The 19370-nt window shown below is 35.8% G+C and overlaps 1 protein-coding gene across 3 annotated transcripts in view; it reads left to right on the forward strand.

The window, feature by feature from the left end:
• The window catches only part of LOC132156275 (SLIT-ROBO Rho GTPase-activating protein 1-like), a 102845-nt gene extending 83731 nt beyond the window's left edge, over nt 1–19114 (forward strand). For 2 of the 3 annotated variants that reach the window (XM_059565204.1, XM_059565205.1), the window contains exons 16-22: nt 1714–1819; nt 1921–2145; nt 4787–4866; nt 9070–9250; nt 12749–12886; nt 14820–15183; nt 16434–19114. In XM_059565204.1, coding sequence (XP_059421187.1) covers nt 1714–1819; nt 1921–2145; nt 4787–4866; nt 9070–9250; nt 12749–12886; nt 14820–15183; nt 16434–16820 — 1481 coding nt within the window. In that variant the 3' untranslated portion in view covers nt 16821–19114. Of the gene's footprint in view, nt 1–1713; nt 1820–1920; nt 2146–4786; nt 4867–9069; nt 9251–12748; nt 12887–14819; nt 15248–16433 lie in introns of all 3 variants that reach the window. The other variant, XM_059565206.1, reaches the window with a different exon arrangement.
• Nucleotides 19115–19370: the final 256 nt, after the last annotated feature.

Consider the following 19370-nt stretch of genomic DNA (forward strand, 5'->3'; position numbering starts at 1 on the left):
CCTGGCCATGGACCCAAAATTTCACCATTCTGGTCCCCGAGCCACTTAGTTATCACTTTTGCCTTATGGCACGGTGCTCCATTGTGCTGGAAAATGCATTGTTCTTCACCAAACTGTTGTTGGATTGTTGGAAGAAGTTGCTGTTGGAGGGTGTTTTGGTACCATTCTTTATTCATGGCTATGTTTTTGGGCAGAATTGTGAGTGAGCCCAATCCCTTGGATGAGAAGCAACCCCACACATGAATGGTGTCTGGATGCTTTACTGTTGGCATGACACAGGACTGATGGTAGCGCTCACCTTTTCTTCTCCGGACAAGCCTTTTTCCAGATGCCCCAAACAATCAAAAAGGGGCTTCATTGGAGAATATGACTTTGCCCCAGTCCTCAGCAGTCCATTCACTATACTTTCTGCAGAAGATCAATATGTCCCTGATGTTTTTTTTGGAGAGAAGTGGCTTCTTTGCTGCCCTTCTTGACACCAGGCCATCTTCCAAAAGTCTTGCGCTCACTGTGCGTGCAGATGCGCTCACACCTGCCTGCTGCCATTCCTGAGCAAGCTCTGCACTGGTGGCACTCCGATCCCGCAGCTGAATCCTCTTTAGGAGACGATCCTGGCGCTTGCTAGACTTTCTTGGACACCCTGAAGCCTTCTTTACAAGAATTGAACCACTTTCCTTGAAGTTCTTGATGATCCTATAAATTGTTGATTTAGGTGCAATCTTAGTAGCCACAATATCCTTGCCTGTGAAGCCATTTTTATGCAACGCAATGATGGCTGCACGCGTTTCTTTGCAGGTCACCATGGTTAACAATGGAAGAACAATGATTTCAAGCATCACCTGTCTGCCATTCTAACCCAATCAGCCTGACATAATGATCTCCAGCCTTGTGCTCGTCAACATTCTCACCTGAGTTAACAAGACGATTACTGAAATGATCTCAGCAGGTCCTTTAATGACAGCAATGAAATGCAGTGGAAAGGTTTTTTTGGGATTTAGTTAATTTTCATGGCAAAGAAGGACTATGCAATTCATCTGATCACTCTTCATAACATTCTGGAGTATATGCAAATTGCTATTATAAAAACTTAAGCAGCAACTTTTCCAATTTCCAATATTTATGTAATTCTCAAAACTTTTGGCCACGATTGTAGCATAGTAGCATGTTTTTAAAAGCCCAGATCTTTTTTTAATGGTGTCATGGCTATTTTACAATGCTATCAGAGGATGAATCAAGGATCTGGGTGTGCTAAAGTATGGATGAGAGCAGGTCACATCAGTTTTTAATAAGTACTTTATAAGTAATGTGTGTGTCTCACAGCATAGCCATGGGATCCGATGAGGACAAGATATAGTAGTTTGGAATGAGCTAGTAGTGTACTGTGCATTATGCATATTTTTTTAAATAGTGTATGCAACAGTATTGTCAAGTAATTGAGCCACATCCAGTTATTAACTTTATAAATGCAATTTGTTATGGAAATCTCTGTGCATTTTGGGATGCCAGTCTTTTGCATTCATTTTTAAGCTTCTTTAAAAAGAGGAGTTGAGTAGTTTTGAGACTTTACCTCTTTCAATGCTCTGGTAATCAGCTTTATTAAGTCCAGGGTGAGGGCCAACAAACCTGGCAATTTAATTTAATGAACACAAGGGAATCGCCTCATGTTCTCTTTCTCTTTTTTTTTTTTTTACTCATTCTCTCTTTCTTTTGTAGGAATAGACAATCTGTATGAGAGAGCGCTGTATATACGTAAGATACTTCTAACTGTACCCAGATCAGTCCTTGTGGTCATGCGATATCTGTTTGCCTTCCTCAACCAGTAAGTCCCAATGTCTCACTAACACACAGATGAATGTCCTTATGGAAATGCTTTTTTGCTGGTTGTCAAATGTCCTAATGGCTTGCTTGTTTTTCCTGCAGCTTGTCCCAGTACAGCGATGAAAATATGATGGACCCCTATAATCTGGCCATCTGCTTTGGCCCCACCCTCATGCCCACTCCAGAAACTCAGGACCAGGTCTCCTGCCAGGCCCATGTCAATGAGGTCATCAAAACCATCATCATCCATCACGAGACCATCTTTCCTGACACAAAGGAGCTTGACGGCCCCATGTACGAGAAGTGTATGGCAGGCGGAGACTATTGGTGAGTGCTGAGATGTGATGGTGATATTGGTTTGAATTATTTATTGATAACTGTCTGGGCAACTGCATTTAGGTGGGTGAGGAAGTGTTTATAAGATAGATGTTAATGGGTTGTGCAACCTGAGATTCGAGACAGTCTTTGAGCTTGTTAAAGTTGTAGACTTTATTGTATTTTTGAGGATTAGTGATGGTATCCGGACATCCATGGTGTGCCTCGAGTGAAATAAAAGAAATGATTAGTCAGTGCTATAGTGAGTCACTTATTTTGTTAGCACAGTTTTTGGGTGGGGCCTCTTTGTTTTGAAGATCATCTAATCTATGAGCATAAATCCACACAAAATATTTGGAATAAAATTTATAGAGATAGTCATCCAGAAACTGAAATTCTGTCATAATTTACTCACAATCCAGTGTCATTTTATTATTAATAGTCCTCGGTTTACTATTATTATTGTTAATATTACTCAAATGAATAGCATTTTTAAGGGCCTAAACATGCTTGAAAATCATGAAATTGTACAGACACGCCAGTAGTGCCGAAAATTTTCATCTGATGTATGTTTCAGAAGTAGGTGTGGCAAAATGGCTCGACAACGCCACCTGTACACTTTAAACTAAGTACCTCTCGAACTACGTTTCACGTACATGTATGAAATTCGGTAGACACATTTAACACACCAATACCTACAGGAAGTCAGTTATTTAGAATTTTCTCTGCTCTGGGTGTGTGTGTGTGTGTGTGTGTGTGTGTTTACTACTTGAATGGGTTAAATGTAGAGCACCAATTTTGAGTATGGGACACCACACTTGGCTACACGTCTCATCACTTTTTTTTTTTTGGTCATTTTTGTGTCAGGCATTGTAATTCAACAAACTCCAAGAGGTTTAATGAGATTTTAATCTTGATTTTTCATTAAAGAGCGTTTCAGTGGCGGCTATGTCTTGAATTAGCTTTTTTTTATTTAAAATTTTCATTTTAAGTTGATGTAATTTTGTAATGTGCTTTGTTTTTTATAAATTTTTTGTTTTACATTTCTTTTTGCTTTTAATTTTATTTCAATTAGTTTTAGTAATTTAAGTGCTTCAACCTGAACTTCAAAAAAATAAAATGGGACATTTTGCCTTGGCAACAAACAATTTTTTTCCTTATAATATTTATATATAACCTTTATTTTATTTCAGCTTTATTTCATTTTCCAAATCTAAATGACTCTCTGTGGACCACAAAAAAAGATGCAAAACGAAAAATGTGTCAGTGTTTGTTACATTTTTTTTTCCTTTCACAAAGTGAAAGTCAATTAGAGTCATTGTTGTTTTGGACCCCATTGACTTTCATTGAATGGACAGTGTGTAAAAAAAAAAAAAAATTCTTTTTTGGGTGTTTTATCCCTTCAAAGAAACTCCCATTTTCCTACAAACTACAAATTAGCTGAAATTTGTGTTCTAAAAATGGCCTTGTATTTCTCATTCTGTCTCTGTGATGTTGGCTAGTGATTTTGTTGTTTTAAAGAGCGCGGCCCAACTCCCACTAGTCTGCTTCCCCCAACCTGAAGCAAAACACCTGCCACTGCAAGCATCTATACTTCAGCATTTCAGATATTACATCCACCTTTTTTTAAACTTCTGGCAGCCTTCAGGCATATTTTCTCTTTTGGTAGTGTGGCATGCGGGAGTGGCAGTGCTCTGTTTGAAATGGCTTTACTGTGTGTCAGACTCAGAGGTAATCTGTATGGATGTAAAGGGCATTAATGCCAGTCTCAGTAACCACGCTGTTCCACTGACAGAATCCCAAACACCCTGCGACTCCTCTTGAATACTAATGACAGCCTCTGTACTTTTTGCTTGATGCTGACTGTGACTTAACTCTGTGTTGCCTTTACATACAAAAATACATTACCATTTAAATGTTTGAAGTCATTAAGAAGTCTCTTAAGCTCACCAAGGCGGCATTTATTTGATTAGAAATACAGTAAAAACAGTAATATTTCAAAATTTTATCACAATTTAAGGTAGCTGTTTTCTATTTTGATATATTTCAGAGTATCATTTATTCCTGTGATGGAATTACTTCAGTCTTCAGTGTCACATGATCTTTTAGAAATCATTTTAATATACTCATCTGGTGCTCTAGAAGAAACTTTTCCCATTAAAGTCAATCTTGGAAACCGTTGAGCTGCTTAATATTGTTGTGGAAACCGCTGTACATTATTTATTTATTTTTCAGTATTCTTGGGTAAGTTCAAGATAATAATTCAAAATAATAATCTTTCTGACCCCAAACGTAACCCCAAAACAGTAGTATATTTGTATCTTAGGATGCACAAAACCATTCAAACGTTTGGTCCAAATAATGTAGTGAGCAATAAATGTTACACAAATAATACTTTTACTTTTACTTTACTTGTTTAATGTTTTATAGCGATTTATAAATAGACAGACTCGAAAATTTGTATATATACAAAAATCCAAACATAAAGCACATGACTTTAGAACAAAAGGTTTTTAAGCTCATCAAAAACATTGAATTATCTTTGACTTTTACTATTCAGTCCTTAAATATTTGGTAATAGTTCCTAAAAACCTATTATTTGGGGGGAAAAAAGAACTATTTGTCTTGATTTCTTTCTTCTTTTCTTCTGCAGTGAGAGTCCATACAGTGAGCATGGAGCTCTTGAGGAGGTTGATCAGGATAGAGGAACGGAGAACCACACCAGTGAGGATGGTAAGTTATTTTGTTTACCACACCCCGTAGTAGTATGTACAGTATGACAACTAGTTTATGTAGGTTATACATTAAGAAAGCACTCTGAGGTCATAGGAACAAGGTTAAGTCATCTTTTCCTGTCCAGTCATTCTTCCCATTGGCTCAGATTGGCTTCGGCCATTGAGCCTCTGGATCGATTTTACTTCATATAACGTTTTCTGACTGGGCCAGTTAAGGGTTAATTCCTCCTTGCCGTGTCCTGGGTAATCACTTTGACAGCTTTAAATGAAGTGATCGTTAAAGAGCGGAGAACTTTTGTTTTCTAATCCTCTGGGAAGCTAGAGACATCCGTAAATAAAGGAAGAGGGTTTGAATCAAGTCTGGCAAATACTTTCCACACTAAACCAGTCTGTCATTGCTATAGGGCAGTTTGCATTAAAAATACATGTGGAGTTCTCACCAGTCTGGCTCAAAATCTAGTTCTTTTTGTTGCTGCATGTGGTTTTATTATGAAGAAAAAAAATTCCTCTAAAAGTTCCCAAGGCTCACTGTCATAAACAAAACTAAAACCAGATGCTTGGCCCATTGATGACACATGAACCAATTCCCACGTGTAATCTGAGAAATAAACTGCAAGTGTCAGACTGAAAACTCAACTCAGTCAAGTGGTTTGTTTTTGTCTTCTGTACAGTCTTTCAGAAGAACCGAAAGGAAAATGTTGCTGCTGACCTGTATGTCGCCCCACTGAAAATAGACACATTTCCTGTCTCTCTCCGTCTGTACCCGAACAATGCCTGTTTTCTTGAGCTTATTTTATAAGAGAAGTCTGCTTTTTCCATATCTAAGATTTGTTTAAGAGCGGGTGTCTGTGCAGGGAGCTAGATAATGGTAGGACTGAATCAGAAATACCAATTAGAAGATGGTTGCTTTGAAGTCTACCTTTGTTTTTGGAGCATTAAAACAAATGGGAATAAACTCTCTGTGATTGCTCAAATGGGAATTTATTATTTGGATAAGGCAAGAATATGATCATTCATACTGGTGTATTAAATATTAAACTAAGACTAATAATTTGTCCCTCACTGTTTGTGCTACGCGCATGAAAGCTACCTCAAATCGTGCTAGTTGTTGAGATGCACTTAAACTGAAGATTTGTGAGAAAACTGACTTAAGGTGCAGTTCCATAAGCAAAAGTTTGGTGAAATTTTGCGAGGAAGAAGGTCCAATAGTGTAACGATTTCTAGCACAGCTTGCATAAAATTAACTTTGAAATTTTGAACTGTTTTGTTTTGCATTAGTAAACGCCACTCTTAAAAAAAATGGAACTGTAACCTGTCACTTGACAAGTGTTAAATTGGAACTGAGTCTCTCCTTCTCTAAACATTGCTGAACAGACAGATCTCATATTCACCAAGTATAAACAGAACCCATCTTATTTTCGGTTTAAATTTCATGAACCTATAACCTTAAACTGAGAAACCTGATACTTCACATATGGGTTATATTTGGTTAAAAGTCAACATGAAATTAAAAATGAGCCTATTTTTTTATTTTTTTAAATATATATATAGCCTAGATATATTACTGTCATTTACGTTTTTTCTCCAGCAAAGATGCATTTAATTGACCATAAGTAACAGTAAAGACATTTTATACATTTACAAACCATTTCTATTTCAAATAAATTCTTCCCTTTTGAACTTTCTATTCATCAGAGAATAAATAAATACATTTCTGAAGGATAATGTGACACTGAAGACTGGAGAAATGATGTTGAAAATCCAACTTTGCAATCACAGGAATAAAGTGTATTTTAAAATAGGTTAAAATAGAATACAAATATTTTACCTTTTTAGAAATATTTCATCATATTACTGTTTTTACTGTATTTTTGAACAAGTATATCATTGGTGAGGATAAGATTTTTTTTATAAACATTAAAAATCAAATTTTAAATCTATTTTTATTTAAATTATGAAAATGTGTCTTAATATCTTATGCATCATTGCTTTTCAATAAAATTTTAATTCTTGTTTTTTTTTCTTCCAGTTCTCAAAATACACATTTCCTTGAATATTTGGGTTCATTATAAAATAAGTCACATTATATAATTCAAAGCTTTTTTTGAAATGCAATCCTTTGAGTAGAAAACCATTTAAACTCTGTTAAAAACACGTGGTTTTCCTTAACAGGCCCCTGATGAGCTCATTTTCTCTTCTAAATGGCAGCACCCCTGCAGTCTGCAAGCATGTCTCTATTAAAAACATTAAAAACAGGAAATGCGTTTACAAACGGTTTTCTACTCTGTCAGCCTTTATTCCTCCTCGATCTGCTTGCAGTCGTGAGTTCTGGTGGGTAAATTACTGCTAGAGCAGAGTGTATGTTTAGCCAGAACACCTAGCATGGCTTTGTTAGCTCTCCTCTGGGGTAACAAGAAGTCCATATGGTACAATGTACAATCAACTAGAGCAAACGGGTGCAAGAACAACACCTGGTTAAAATCTGTGAATAAAAATAGTATCATAACAAAAGTTACAGTCTCTTTAATACAGACTTCTGAATTACTTCAAATGTATCGTGAACTGCCTTTGTGTAAGTTAGTGAGCAAGGTTTTTTTGACAGTAAACAAATGAATTATTCAGGTCAGTGTCTGGATAATCTTTCTTTTTTTAATTGTATTTTAAGCTAAAATCACACATAATCCAGGTAACTTTTTTTTACTTTTATTTTGTCTGCCACCTGTCTTCTCAAACACTGTCCTTGCAGCACTATAAAACATGAACAGGCTTCGCAAGGACACTGAATGATTGACAGCATCTGTGAGGTGGAGATGGAGGAGAGACTCATATAGATCTCCACCCATCCTCTTTATTAACAAGGTGCCTGGTCTCAGAGCAGCCCTATTAATTCAGACAGTCACGTCTCATCGACTCATTGTCATTTCCAGACTGTCAAGAATGAAAAAGCATTTCCTCTTTGAGCTTGTGCTTCTTGATTTTATATTGCTTTTACTGTCTTTCCTGTGTAAGATGAATTGTGTATTCCCTTTTGTCTGATTTATATTTTCCCTCACTTTTCTGTCTTTATTTGCAACAATGGTAAAGCTGTGCCTCTCTCCTGAGTTTTTTTGAAATACTCACAAGGATTTGTTAACATTTATAACTGTTTATATTTTTGACTGATTACTGTAATGCATTACAGAAAGAAAATAAATTAGACTAAACATATATTCACAATATGAATTTTAATTACATTTAATTGCAAGTAATTCAGTTGTGTTCAAGTTTTTTAAGAGATTTGTTTTTTCAAAATTACCATGGTGTTTCAAAGGTTTTACGGATGTAGTAAAATGGGAATACCATGATGGATGTGGACATGCTGGTAATATAATGAAATAACAACATATTTAAATATTTAAAAATATATACAAATAATTTCTAAAATAATAATCATTTTTGTTCAAACTAATTTTATTAAATCATATATTAAATAATTAAATAGAAATATGCATTTAAATATAAATTAATAATATACTTTTAATTAAATAATGGAGTGTGTCATTTTTAAATAGTAAAACATTTATATAAAAATAAATTATTTTATTTATTTATTTTTGTTAAGGGTTGCAAGTGTCTTGTATCGTATTACTCAAGCACCATAGTATTGCCACCAATGTTTCACAGTGCTGTTTTGTAAGAGGTGTTGCACTCATTTGGCAGGAGTTGTGATGTTGTTGGTAAGGTCCACATTGCCTGATTGTCCTGAAGATGAGAACAGGACGTTCTGCCAGAGCTGCAGCTACTTTGCATGCATTGAAGCCTGTTGGCTCTCTAATGATTCCTTACGTAAAGGGTGTCACGGCAGCAAAGGAGTGTACAGCAGATGGTCAGAGACCCTATAATGTTGATGCATTGAAATGCTCTTATTCACATGTGAAAGAACAGTCAGATGCAGTTGAAGCATGTGCACTATATGGATTAATTTGACTTGGTACTGCAAATAGCACCAACTGGTGTTCAGTTGACTCCGTATTATTTCCCTTTAGGCGTTTCATATAGCATAAGCCAAAAGTACAGAAATGGGTGATGCCGCCCATGCGGAAAAGCTAATTGATCACACAGAAGTTATGATTGGATATTCTCCAGTGGAAATCTGCTGCTGCATCTGTTTCTGCTCTCCTAACTCACTGAATTAACCATGCTGTGTTTTTTTCTTCTACAGAGGGGGAGCCCATTGAAGCCATCGCAAAATTTGATTATGTGGGCCGCTCCGCGCGGGAGCTGTCCTTTAAGAAGGGTGCATCTCTACTGCTGTATCAAAGAGCGTCAGATGACTGGTGGGAGGGCAGACACAACGGCATAGACGGCCTAGTGCCTCACCAGTACATCGTTGTACAGGATATGTGAGTATCACTACTGTTCTACAGTAATAAATGAATATAAATAATGATAGCGCTTCAACAGAGTTCGATGTTATTAACCTTTATTTCACCAGGCAAGAAAATACATAGGACACAAATATTGGGCTGAATAGATTTACCTGGTTTTTGAGTTATAGTCTATTCAGTCCTTTTCAGTATTATGTAATTATAATTTCTAATAATTGTATTATTTATTAATTCTTTGTACATAGAATAAAATGAACATAAAATATAACAAATTAGAAATTTGAAAAAAAGTTTACATAAATCAGAAATAGATTTACTGTTCTGCAACATTGTGGAAAATTGAATTAAAAAGAAGGATAAGATGTAATGTATGTAAAAAGGAAAATGTAAGAGGTAGGTGATAGCAAGAGTATTTATTTATGTAGTATATATTAGGGCTGTGACTTGAATAAAAATGTCACTACACAGATTTTTATGACTGATCATGATTAATCACATATCAGTTATTGTATATTATGTAATATAAATCATATAAATTATTATATAAATTATTGTATAACAATCACGTCAAAAAAAGTAATCACAATTAAATAATTTACATATGTAATTGTCACAATGTAGAATAATCATCAAAAATTGTATATCATATTTTATATAATATTTATATTAATAATATTTTAAATGCAATTTTTAATTGGCACCTGGGTAGTGAGTTTATTGTTTGTTTGTTGTTTCATTATTATTATTATTTATTTTAATATTGTTATTTTCCTCAGCCCTAGTATGTATGGTGTAATATTATTTCTTTTGATTTGTCCACTATTTTTTTATTTTTTTTCATGAGCTTGTCACATTCTGGGATTGCCTTCTCCTCAAGAGATGAACAAGCGCTGTCCAAAATTAAGAATTTGCAACCATTAATAACACATGTTCTATATTGCAGTCTGGACATACTATAACTACCTTTTTACTACTTCATATTTGCAAATTCAGATTTGATGTACTGCGTTTTGCATACCGTGTAATAGAGAAGTAGGCGTAGGGCATGAAATGCCTAATTACACGGAAATGTATCTATGAAGCCTTAAAATGTTGTCGAGGTAGGCACCTAGTTTGATTTAGAATATAACTTGAGGCACGTCTGAGTTTAGTTTCACCACTCTGCTGTGGACCATCTCCTCTGGTAAATCCCTTTATGGTCATGACAACTTTTTCTACCTGGGCAGCCATTGGTGCCTAGTTGAACAGATTTTTGCTCATAAAGGGGGCAAATCTAATGAATCAGGCAGAGTGCTGAATGACGCCAACAACAGAGCCCATACCAGCCCACTGTGTGTATGTATCAGTAATTCACATTATGAACCTCTGCTGATGTGTGTTCTTGGCTCGTGGCACTGAGAATTTACAGCCTGGTGTAGTGCGTGAGTTTAAGAGGCCTTAGACCAGCAGCATCAGCCCCTCAGTCCAATAAAAGAGAGAGGATGGACAGCTCATGCACAAGACATCCTCTATGGCACGGTTGCTTTAAAACATTGTTTAGTGACAAATTAAGTAACATTAGTTACTGTAGGGCTGCAGTAATAGGCAAAATAAAATCTAAATTGTAGTATGGCTTAGTGCAACTGTCAAATCGCTGCAACTGCAGTTTAATTAATCATCTAATTATATGCAAAGCGCAGCACAATGTTCTTTTGCACATTAGCGACTAGACTTGTGCCGGTATTCGGTAATGCGATATATTGCGGTGATTAATATGCACAATATTGTTATCGTGGGCACTTCTAAATACCGGGAATAAATATACATTACAAATTATTCAGAATTTGGAATGCATTTTAAGAATATTATTCCCATCAGCTGCTTAAAATGCACAACATCGCTGTATGCTGCTTGAAAGCGGCATGTGATCTGATGTAAACAAGCCCGCATGAGAAGCACATGGAGGAACACGTGAGAGACGCGATGAATGAAAGCACATTCACTCTCTGACAGCAGATGGGCTAAATGCAGCCCTTACCCTGTAAAATAATCTTAAATAACCAATCAGATTTGTGTTTTCCCTATGGTGTTTATTACAGTGCCAACTAGTGAAATATTTAGACTTAATATGCTATTTATCTTCAAACATTCATTTTTTTTAAAATCTGGACTACAAATACCCTAGATATTGTTTGAAAGTGTTTTGATCTTTTATTGTTCATTCACACTTTACATTATGGCTTCATTAGTTAACATAAACTGCCAATGAAAAAACTATTCTGAACATTCATTAATCTTAGGTATTCCAATATTTAGTAAGACATTGTTAAAATTGAAAGTTGCAACTGTGTTATTTAATGAGCTAACATGAACTAAGACTTTTAAGATTTTTTAACAAAGATTAATAACAATATGTAACAATATACTATATCAAATGTAGCTATTGCTCATTGTTTAGCTGTGCATTTATTGAATGAGCACTATGCGGTGTCCGCACTGATTACACTATATTTTATGTTTTGCACTGTATTTTATGTAAAATCATTTTCTATTTTTAAACTGTCAAGTTCTTAAATTGCTTTTTATTTTTGTGATTATTTTTCTTCATGACTTTTTTTTTTTTTTACTTTTTGAATTACCATTGTGTACGAAATGTGCTATATAAATAAACTTGCCTTGAATGTTAATGCATTAACTAAGGTTAACTAATGAGGTCTTACTGTAAAGTGATACCTATTGGTTTTTATAGTTCTTTTGCACTTTAATGTGTAAAACATTTAACTTTTATATATTTTTCTTTATTGCTTTATTGTTTTAAATGTTTAGTTATTTTGTTATTAGAAAAAAAAGTTATTTTTAACCTGTTATACTGTATTATGACCAATTTTTAAAACAAAATTTAAATACCGTGATAATACCGTATACCGTGATAAAAGCATGATCAATTAACCGCAACAGGACAATTTGATACCGGCATATCCCTATGAGCGACTCATGATATATAGTGTTTTCAGTTTCTCAAAGCAGCATGCTTCACATAAAATGTAAATAATAATAATAATAATGTTATTTTTATGTGTTTATTGTGATATAAAATCACAACATTTTTGGAGAAATATTGCATGCTTACAAACAAGCACAGCATTGTTGTAATATAACAATTAACAGTAATTAATAATAATAATTAATAATGTTTATTGTTATTATTATTATTATTATTATTATTATTATTATATGGTCATATTTATATATAATCAACATTTTTGGCCAAGTTGTGCAGCCCTTTAAAAAAAAATCAAAGCAAAACTAAAAAAAAAAAAAAACAATTATTATTATGAAAAGGAAGATCTCAGCGATACAAACCATCGGGTGCCAACCTGACCCTTAATTTTTTGGCTATTTTGAAATGTGTTTTGGTGGCAGTTTGAGCTGCTCTTATCGTCTGTCATGAAACAGTTTGCTTTTAAACATTAAACTAGGGCTAATGCATGTAAATATGTTTTTATAACTTGCTTGTTTGCTGTTTTTTTACAGGGATGACACATTCTCTGACTCTCTGAGCCAGAAGGCGGACAGTGAGGCCAGCACTGGACATGGAGGAGAGGAGAAATGCTCCAGTAGAGGCATTGGGTCTCCAACAGACAGCAGAACACCTGATGCTTACATCAGCAGGTGACTGAACGAAAACATCCCAGAATTAGGCTATTCAGTTAAAGGAACAGTCAATTAAATGACAAACAAATACCCTGTGTCAGTGCCAGTAGCCTCGCGGTTTATCCTTTGCTCTCTTCCCCGTTCATTCGCTGTATTCCTCTGTGTCGTGCAGCTTTGTTTCATGCCTCTTAAATCTTTCAGTGCATTTGTCTTTATTTAGATGTTCTCCTCCTTCCATAAATGTGTTTATCAAACATACTTCCTCGCGGATGAGGATAGCCTCCTCTGCAGCTGTAAATGCATTGACATTATGGCAATCAAACATAAAGTGGTGATCTCCAAAGACAAATAATCTCTTTGATATGTCAGCACTAGTCCTAAGAGGCGGTGGTCGCTCAAACACATGAAATCAGTATTTGATTACATTTAGTGTGCCAGAATATCTGGATAAGCAGTGTTAGTGTACTACAGTGATAACTGTGCCATAGAAATAAAAGGACTCCGTGTCAAATGCCGTTCAATATGAATTTGAATAATTTGAAGTTGTTCTAAATCACATATGGTTTCACATAAAAGTTCAAAAAATTTTCATGGCTTGTCTCTCTTTTGACACATTCTGTGTCTTGTTTTATGCAGCACTGCACCATTGTGTTGCTCCATGTTTTAATGTAGTGCATGTCGTCCCCTGCTGGACAAACACATCTACTGGGACATTAGATAAAATAATACTCAAATTCATTTAATTTCTATTTACTTTGATCATTATCAGCAGCACAGCTATGTAAAATATGAACTCATTACTGATTGCTATCCATCACGGACTGTCAAAATGATTATACAAACATTACAAGAGCTCATTAAGTACAAGTTATGAGGCAGCTATATCATGATAGAAATACTCCATCTTACTAATTGATCATTTATGTTTCTTTACTATATGCACTTTCGGCTTTAAAACACACAGTACGTACTGTTGGAAACTTGTGTTATAGAACAGTTGTCTTTTTCCTCCTAAACTGTGATTAGCAATGGTCATTTCCACCAGTGTTATTTAAATACTATTACAGTATTTATTCATATTTTGAATTAGCTTTTGTATTCTAGCTTTTTTTTTTTTTTAGGAACTAAAAGTTTGTTTTATTTTATTTTTAATTAGCTTTTTAAATATTTATATTCAGCTTAATGTTTGATTTATTAATTTTAGTTCTTCAACTTGTCTCTTTCAAGGCAGTTTTTATCATTTTCATTTATTTATTTATTTTCGAAGTCTAGGTTTTCATTAGTTTTTTTTTTTTTTTCAGTTACCAACATTTTTTCAAATATTTTTAGTTAGCGATAACAGCACGGCTTTGGTTTAATTTGTGTTTTAAATGTTTTGGAAGATTCTTTAGTCTTAATATTATGTCAAGAGTATAGCCTGGTTGGAAATGAGATATTATATTCACAAGTCATATTTTGACAGTTGTGTTATTGATAAACACGTATACTGACTTAAAAAATAAAAATCTATAAGAGGCAAAGATATTGATATTGATATTTTGGCATTAACAACTCCCTTTGGTTCCCATATCAGGCATCTCTCAGAGGAACCTCTTTTAGTTAACACTGATATGCACAGTCATAATACATTATTATGACTCTTGCTAAGCTGTTTCCGTTCAGGCCTCTTGTCATGAATATATAGTGTAGGTCTTGCCACAAATACTCTGGAGATACTCTGATGCTACAGTAATTAAGCCTGAACACTGAAGGTTAGCACACACTTGATATTGCCAAATGCAGCATGTGATGACCAGTACTGTTTTTGAACCATGTCAACCACTTAACATGAAACTAACAGCATTCTCAGGGGTCTCCAAACCTCTCAAAAAAGCTGTTTTTTTTGCCAGGCGTTGAAATAGATTCATGACACACTTTAACCTGTCATATTTCCCTTTTCTTTATTTATCAGGCACAGGAAGAGAAGTGACCCTCCGACCCGCAGGCCTCCAGCTCGCCCCAGTGACTCCCACTGTTTGGTCCACCCCTCCCAGGGCCACCAATTCAATCATAGCAGTCACGGCAACCCAGATTTGGGATCCCCAATGATGGGCCACTACAGTCCTCGGGACCTGCTGAGAGGAAGAGGACACATGCCCTTGGATAGTCCTGAGAGACGTAGACGGACCGGCCACGGCAGTCTGACCAACATCAGCCGGCACGAGTCCATAAAAAATATGGAGAGCCCTCCCATCCGCAGGTCCACATCTTCAGGACAGTACACAAGCTTCACCGAGCCTCACGGCAAGAGCCTGGATCCAGAGAGCATCGCACAGGTCAGCGGGAGGCGAGCGACGACGCCCCTCACACCGTGCGCAGCAGGCCCTGCCCTGTAACATAGTCAGTTACTGCCTCCTGTTACTAATGACTAATGCGTATCTGCAACACACACTCACACACTCAGCCTCATTTATGAAGCACGAGCAAAGAGAATGTGTAAATCACTCAAAAATCTGTTTAAATGTGCTATAAGCCAGTTCTTGTCATCCTTTTTGACTTCAAGGCCCCATAATATCAAAGGCAGTGTCTGACTAGGCTAATATATTTCCTTGCTTTATTTTGATTAAAATAATTAACCACAATTTATTTTGTGATGTTTCTTAAATAGAATGTTCTTTTGACAAATTAATGTAGTATATGATTTTCCAGTCATTTGTGATGATTGGATAAGGATTTCAATAAAAAGCATTGCTCACAAAAGGCCATTTTCTACCCATTAAAAAAATGTAATGTTTATGTTGATTTATAGATATTGTCTGTGACTTTTAAAATTATTATTATTATTAGAAATCATGCTAGACCTTGAGAACCTTGGTTCTTAAAAATTGAATTTTTCCCCCTCAGTTCAGCTGTTTTTGATAAATTTTTTAAAGACTAAGTTTGCAGAGGCCTCCTTAGTGAATTAACATGACCTTTTCAGTCATGCATGTTTACTAAATTGGGATTTTGAAAAGTATTTTAGCTCACAGAGAGCAATTTTTATTTATATTAAATATAGAAATAATGTTTTTACGATTACATGTTTTCCAAGACTTTGCAAAACCTGGTTGTTATATAAAAATATATTTTTGAAGTGGTCAAATTAAAAAGAACAATTTGTACACTTTTAAAAATTTTAAATGGCAAAGTTTCCTGAGGCCCCCTGGTGGGCCACCCTAGTTTTCAAATAATTCACTTAAATTCATTCTGCTTGTGTTCCATGAATAAGCCCTATTTTCATGTTTAAAATAGTTCTGAAAAGATGGTTCTATTGAGTCCATATTCTAGCCCACAAAAGACTTGATGTCACACACTAAGTAGTTTCCACTACTTTAAAAACTCCCCACAGGTTTCACAACAACATTTCCAGTGTCTCTTTAATACTTGTGTCCTGTATTGTTTCATGTATACATCAGCTTTATTTAGCACTAACAATCTTACCATTTCATTTTCACATATTTTATCTCACTAGTCATAATTCATCATGTTGTCTGCTTGTATTGCATTTGTCTGATGTTTATTATTATACACACTCTCTTTCTTGTAGGACATAGAGGAGACGATGAACACTGCTCTAAATGAGCTGAAGGAGCTGGAACGGCAGAGTTCTGCTAAACACGCCCCTGACGTGGTGCTGGACACCCTGGAGCCGATGAAGAACGCTCCCACCCCGGCCAGCTCCACCGAGTCCCTGAGCCAACTCCACGGCCTCCTGCTGCGGCCCGCCGTCACGGAGCCGCCCATGCGCCGCAGCACCAGCTCCTCCAGCGATACCATGAGCACCTTCAAGCCCGCCGTGGCCCCGCGCATGGGGGTGCAGCTCAAGCCCCCCGCCCTGTGGCCCAAACCCGTGGTGGCGATACCCAAAACAGGAGCAGCACAGCATCCGGCTGCCCCTCCACAGGATCCACTGGACAAATCATGCACCATGTGATTCACTGTGGGCGAAACGTTCATGGACAAAGAAGTATATAAGATTAGGACCACTGCTATCAGAGCCAGATTTATAGTGGAATTTTATGCCAATGAACATGGTGACGTGTGGTTCTTTATGCAACATTTCATTCACTTTAGAGAGTGGACTAAAGCAGATATAGATAACTAATTATACTAGAAATCCCTTACTCTGGTTAATGAGGTGACTGTAGTTTTGAAAATAGTGTGTATACAATTCCAACACTATTATAGGGATTATTAATAAACTAGAATAACATCAGTCATTAAGCATGGTTTTGAGGAAGAATAGAGTTAGTTAAACAGGTGTTTACTATTATAGAGAGTTAGTCAATTCAAACAAACATTTTTAGATAGTCTAGACACCTGCAACTAATGGAAAGCAGTTGATTCGTATCACAAAACTGTTTGCATGCTTGTCTGACACCTTGTTATTTTTCCCACATTACGCTGTGTGTATAGATTAAGGAGTTGTGACCATGATATTAAAGAAAGCAACAAATCACTACAGCTTGTTAAGGGTGACTCTATATCAGTACTTTACCTCCACTAGAAAAACTGCTAAATGTGAATAATACAGAAACCAAGCAGGGTCTTGGGTTTCTCTGTTTACAACTTAAGGACTGTGGGAAATGTGTCTTTACATCTCAGAGTGTTTTCTAGTCAGGACTCTTTGAAATGAATGTTGAGGTTGGAAACACACTGCCATATAAGGGCATGTGATGTCACATCTTCTGCCCGTCTTGATTGGCTGTCGATGTTAAGCGATTCTAAGTGGTGTCAAGCAAGGCTTTACTTTGAATATTATATTTTTGATAGTAATATTTGAATATATGCCCAGGGAGATTGTGTAAACCACATCCGATGGCATTGAAGAAAAATTTTCCTAGTTTAGTTTTTTTCTCTTCACTTGATTTCTTATTTAGAAAGATAGAAATATATAATATGTATATAAATGTACATCCACTAAACCTTTTTTTTTTATCTTTGTTCATTACTTTCTCCCAGGAACCATCTGCTCACTCTAAAACAATATTTTTGTAGTATCTATCTGCTTAATTAGAAGTAATCCGTGAATAGTCAAGTCTAGCTGCCAAAAAAAAAGTGAAGTTCTTTAAGTGCTACTTAGAGATTGATGCGTATAGGCAACGAGAATCTTTTCCTTGTCAGCTTAGCTGTCTAAAATGCTCAGCTTGGTTCTGTCCTATAAGCATGAATGATAACCCTTTTAGTTTTCTTATGCAAGTACTTTACTAAAAACCTTTGAGGCAATATTTCTTGTTGGTTCACCAAACAAGGTAATGATGCCAATAGCCATGGACTCAGAGACTGTTACTGCAGTGCTATCGTGGGATAGTGCTGTTTCTTATGTGTGCTAGAGGCCCATTAACCCTTTGTAATAATGTCACACACAGCACAGCACAGCACCACACCCAAATTAAGTCAGTCACGCGAGGTACCCAAAGACAAAGAGTTATAACTGTGAGTCATCACAGTCACTCCCATGTATTTGCACTCCAAAATTAAAGATTTGGGATTTCATATATATAGTATATCTGATGTTATCTGTGCATCGACATTCACATTATTATGACAGTTTGACAATAGCTTAGTGTGTGTGTGTGTGTGTGTGTGTGTGTGTGTAATTGTACTGTATTAACTGATGATTAAACAACGGTTTACTCATATTTAAATAGAATATGCTATGAAATGTGTTTGGATGATGTCCATCGCCAAACCAAGGGGATAAACTGTACCAACTTTAAGTAAAAATATAAGCAATGCCTGTTTTTAACATACTAAAGCCTTTTGATTACCGATTTACACTGAACAATATTACAAACGATTTGTAATAGTGTTTTTATTTTATTTTAATTTTTAAGAGTGTATATTAGGCAAGCCTTTAGAAATGTTCTCCCTGCAAAACTACACACAGTAACAGAATCTCTGTACCTATTTGCTGTTATATCAGTGTCCATGTACAATGTACTTGTGAAAGTGCCTTTAAAAACTGTTTTAGAGGAACTTCGTCCAAACGTCCTCTGTGCTGTGGCGTTCTCATTACGGATCCACTATACCGAGTTGCTAGGGATTGCGGTAAATAAGTTATTTCTAACGTTGTTCTGTTTATTAAGTTGTAAGAATGATCAAATTATAAAGATCCATTGTGACATTGCACTTTTATGTGAGACTGTATATTTGGCATGTAACATCCTAAGTTGTAGAGCTCTTGGAGCTTTTCTAATAAAGAACACAGCTTGGTCAGTTCGCTGAGGTGTTGGCTTGTGTCTCCTCCTCAGGCAGTGGTGTTCTCATAATGGTAAGACTGTATGTGATGACATGAAGTCTTCACAATGTGATTTTGTGATTTTGTCTTCACAATTTTTTTGTGATGTTTAGCTTGAACTGTAAAATAAAATAATAAAAAAGACGGCAGCTTAATGATTTCGCATTCTAGGCTTGATCGTTTCCCGATTGTCATAGCTAATGAGGAAGAAGCATCAGAGCCTTTTGAAAAACATGATGTGTT

This window comes from Carassius carassius, chromosome 13 (assembly GCF_963082965.1).
Source record: "Carassius carassius chromosome 13, fCarCar2.1, whole genome shotgun sequence".
In the NCBI taxonomy this organism is placed as follows: Eukaryota; Metazoa; Chordata; class Actinopteri; order Cypriniformes; family Cyprinidae; genus Carassius; species Carassius carassius.